The 5,000-nt window shown below is 40.0% G+C and overlaps 1 protein-coding gene across 1 annotated transcript in view; it reads left to right on the top strand.

Annotated features, from left to right (window-relative positions):
- Nucleotides 1-5,000, top strand: part of LOC122254863 (signal peptide peptidase-like 2A) — a gene marked incomplete at its 5' end in the record, with an annotated part of 55,025 nt that overhangs the window by 7,683 nt on the left and 42,342 nt on the right. The window contains 1 exon segment of the mRNA XM_086538779.1: nt 625-865. Within this exon segment, the coding sequence (XP_086394905.1) occupies nt 625-865 (241 nt within the window).

The following is a 5,000-nucleotide window of genomic DNA, read 5'->3' as shown; positions in this document are numbered from 1 at the left end:
CTCTCTCTCTCTCCTCTCTCCCTCCCCCCCCTCTTTCTTTCTTTCTTTCTTTCTTTCACTCACTCCTCTCTCTCTATCTCCCTATTTCTCTTTCCTCTCCCTCTCCTCTTCCATCTTCCTCTCTCTCTCTCCTCTTCCTCTCCTTTCTCCCTCTACCTCTCAAAAAAGATATTAAATATGGATATGTGTAAATGGTCATGCACAGTCATATGTGGAATCAGACAACTTCGACAGGTAACTCAGAGACAGTAGGAGAACTGTGCCCCCCCCCCCCCCATCTCACCACCACCATTTCAGTATAGTCCCCCTTCCCCATTTTGAAGAATTAGATTTTTTAGCTTACTAAAAATAGGTTTTTAGTAATTTATCAGATAAGGCATAAATAAAAACGTTTTACAAAGAACACAAAGAGGCAAAACCATACATGTTTTTTTCTGCTGTTGCTGTTAACATCCCTCAACAGCCATATAGGTATTTCTTTGGTAAAAGGTTAATATTGCGAATGTTCTGTTGTTATTATTGTTGCCAATATTTTCTTTTTTCTTTAGTCTATTATTATTACTGTTGTTATTGTAAGCTTTGTAAATTTGGCTTCTCCACCTTCTTATCTTCCTCACTGCACAGGATGGTAAGAGCATAATGGTTGAGGTGGCCAAAGGTGGTCCTAGCCAGGAACAGATGCCGATGGTGCTCAAAGTTCCAAACTTTGACTTCGAGCTCTCCAAGATATGCGATCTGCAGGACAACTACAACCTGCTCGGCTTTGGAGACATCCTCATACCTGGGCTCCTTGTGTCTTTCGTGCATTCCTTCGACCTACAGGCTGGCACACCTTGCCGCCTCTACTTCATCATCAATATCATAGGTGGGTGTTGATCATATTTAATTTTTTTCTTCTTTCATTTTCTTCCAGATAATGATAATGATGGTAATGGCTTTAACCCATTCACGCCGGGGCGATTCTGGCTTTGCATGGTTGTAATGCTGGGGTTTTCGAACGCATAAGCTTAATGCCTCCAGACTCTCGGGTACACAAGCCGCGAGCCTGGGCTGCCCACTCGCTCACCCCGAGTGCCGGCCTTGTCCAGATATCTCGTTACCGGCTTCTGATGCAAAAACCACAAAACGTGTCAGCACGTCATCCGGCGCGAGTGGGTTAATGATAATCAGCCAAATTTTTATACAACAAAATAAGAAAAAAATCTATGATGCCATTTACCCCTTGTGCACAAGGCAACTACAATACATAGCCCACCTAGAATAGGCTTGGATCAGGGCATTTCAGGATGGTACCCAATGCTGTAACACTCCTTGAGAGCCATTTGCAGCTTTGCAAAAACTTCATTAACCCATTGATGCCATGGACTTGCCCTGGTCATTATGGTTTAGTTTTACTGATTTGTAATACTCAGTCACTAAAGAGTCAGTTAGTAATCCCACTTGACCTCACCTGTTTACCCCATTCCTTGAAATTTAGGAAAATGAAGTTTTTACTTCTATTACTGTTATTATATTGATATCATTATTATTACTACATTAACCTATCCCCGACGGGGGAATTCTAGCCTTGAATGTCCAAATGCCGGGGCGTTTGAATTATTAGGCCTAAATCAATTGAATGGCTGGCACAATACTGTGCCGCCCGGCCACTGGGCTTTTGAATGCGCGGTACACATGCTGTACCACCCGTCCAGAGAGGGTTAACCCATTGCAGACGGAGATAAATTTGCTTGCCCAGCCTCCAGGATAGGTTTTATTTTAGAGAGAGACCACTTGAAGCAATATAATTTGAAGCATCCAAATCTCTTTCAGTCATTCATTTTGTGTTTTATTTTTTTGTGTGTTTTATTGAGTTTAGAGACTTATATGTGCCGTATGACAGGCTCTATCAGTGCTGCAGTTGACTAAAATTGTAGTATGTTATCCATATTAGCTCATTATTTTCTTTATACTCAATGTGATAGAAGTATTGCTGTTTTATGGGAGGACAAAAGGCAACTTTATTTTTTCGTATTTTTGTGCTGTCATGAACGAATACGAAACATATAACCACCTACAATAAAGATAACAAGAAGAGGTAGGGAAGAGGAATGAAACCTGTGCTTGTGACTGTGATTGCCACAGTGAAAGACATCCATATTGGCACAGGAGCACATTTTAGACACTGGGTATGGATTGAGTCACCTTCCTCTTCTCGTTCTGCCTGCACATCCTTCATCGGCGGTACTTTAGAGCAAGGGTTCATCAACTTAGTGTGTGCCATCGCTCTATAGAGACAGTGCATGCTAGAGACCGTGGATGGGTGCCATTCAAGGCTCTCTCACCTGCTGGTGCTAGAAAAAAGTGGTGCCATCTAGGTTTTGGACGTTAAGCTTGCACAATATTACGGTAATTATAGTAATTAGGACTGCAGTGGCCATCATCACTCATTCCTTTTTCATAGCAAAATAAAATAGCACAGTGATCCAAAATCCCCGAACGTCGTGTACGTCATGACGCCCATCGTCAGGCCAAAGCTCCTACGTCATGTATGTCATGACACCCGTACTCAATGGGTTAATGATAATGTTTACAAAAATAAAAAAAACACTGTGATTTCAAGAATTGGGAATGCTGATTGATTTTATTGTGACTTTGCACTTATAGAGCTATCTATATGTTAAACAAAGTGATGAGACAAAACTGCAATGGACAGTTCATGCACTTTCGTGTCAGCAGGCTATACATACACAAAAAAAAGAATAAAAGATAGAGCCATTTGCTTATTCAAGAGATTACAAATGAAATCCTTCTAAATCACCCATTGAATCCATAAATACATGTGTGTGTACCTGTGCATGCACCCTGTACATGTACTTGTACATGTACACATATGCACACACACAGTTGTAGCATCAAGCATCATCTTTACTATATTTGTTTTGAATGAGGAGTTGCCCACAGAAAGGGTCCAACAGTTATTTCCTCACTGGTTACTGATCTTTGAGTACATTTTCTGATGCATTATCAGTATATAGGTATGATAATGTTAGTTGTATGCCCAGAGAGAGACCCAGTGGACCAGAACAATTCAATGGGCTCCTCAGTTCTTTATTTGCCAAAACAGTAATTTCAAACAAGCATGAACCAGAACATCTAGATTGTTTTGTGGACTAATAATGAAATGAAACCACAAAAATATTTGTAAAATATTTCATGCAAAACATTGTAAACATATGTATGTGAGGTGTAATGAAGTCCAATAGTTTAACCCATTGCTCGCGGTATTAAAAAAATGTTTTACATGTCTGGCACAGTGCCATCCGCGTCTATGACCGAGTCTGCCTTTGCAGCAAATCATGCCATCCGCTGCTAATCGGTTAATACATAGATTGATTATGATGATATCTTTGATCGGTTTCCAATTAAAAGCATTAATTTAGTTCATATTTCCCTTTATGTATCTATACTATGGTTACAAATATACAGAACAAAATTAGCAATGCATGATATGTATAGGTGCACCTGGAAGGATTTCGTTACTTCTGTGTTCATGCTTAAATGGGCCTTTGATACCTTTTTGTCCGTTTTTGAATGAATGATCAAAGACTGTAATGAGTTTTATACAATGGCGCTGGATTTAAAATAGATTTATTAAAAGATGAGACTACAATATCGAAATTCTCCAGAATTTTATCTTTAGATGGGCAAAGGGAAAAAAGAGGAATTTATTTGAAAGGGGAAAGGGAGAAAGAATATGGCACAAGTATAGGTGCAGGAAAACACATGGAAACAGAGGCAGGTCAGGTTAGGCCAAAGGGTTAGGTGGTCTGTGGGAAGGTTAGCCATCAAAAGGCAATAGTTTAAGAATGCCTTCTTGAGAGAGAAAAAAAACTGCTCAGGTTTATGAGGCAATTACAGGCTATCTGGCAGTACATTTAATGACCCATGCTACTCTGATAATAGAAGATAGCATTATTGGTGTGTTCCCTAGATAAAGCATAGAGGACCAAAAATAGCGTAGGTGCCCACCCTAGAAAGGTAGTGAGAGATGTTATGGACCAGTTTTAGGTGGAGAACATTCACCTATTGAAAGTTGAGCCAGCTATTGTGAAAGTATTGGGGGCAACTTCCTCATTGTAGGACTGTGTAGGATAAGGAGAGGACTGGCAGGTGAAGAATCTGTCTAAGGGAGAGTTAACCCATTGTGGACGGGCCTATGTAATTCATGAGGGGCTGCCATTCAGTAGGTTTGATGGATTGAAGGAAATTCAGGCTTTGCCCCACAACCATTTTTTTCCATCCAGCTCCTGCTCATTTACACATTAGAGTACTGAAAATCTTTTCCACTTTTTCGTGTTTTGTCATGTTTGGAGACTTAACGCGGGTACTGGTATGGTTACGACAATGCTGAGACAAATTATTTCTGTAGTTCAGTTTTTTAGTCTCTAAAAGGGAGAAATATATGATGTGCAATCAGTGTAACATTGCCATCGTGAATTTATGGAAGAAGAGGTACAGAGTTTGGCAAAACATTTTCTTCATTGTAAAGAAATGTCATATTATTTACAACTATATACACTTATACTCCATACTCCTAGTGCCACTCGGGAAAGCAGACAAACTGGCAGTGGTACTCTCATGCCTCACAATCGGTCAAAAATGCTCAAGGCATCAATGCATTGCCACCTGAATGCAATGGGATGAGAAAGAGGGTACAATAGGCCTTCGAGTACGACAGCAGAAACAAAACATAACAAGCATAGCCAAGCTTGCTGAAGGATTGAGAAAGAAAATCTTGGTATTCTGTGCAAAGAAAAAGATATAATTAGCAGCCCAATATGTAATGAAATCCAATATATAATTCACACAATATACACACACAACACAAAATACAGACATGCAACACACAACTCATTATGTACATACAACACACACATTTCACGCATTTCACACAGACAAACTACACACACACATAGACACACAGACACACGCACGCATATGCACACACACGCACAAAC

The sequence above is a fragment of the Penaeus japonicus genome, unplaced genomic scaffold (assembly GCF_977035675.1).
Source record: "Penaeus japonicus unplaced genomic scaffold, GWHDUDI00000001_assembly GWHDUDI00000007, whole genome shotgun sequence".
Classification (NCBI taxonomy): Eukaryota; Metazoa; Arthropoda; class Malacostraca; order Decapoda; family Penaeidae; genus Penaeus; species Penaeus japonicus.
The sequence above is the reverse complement of the archived record's forward strand: the minus strand, read 5'-3'. Positions and strand labels throughout refer to the sequence as shown.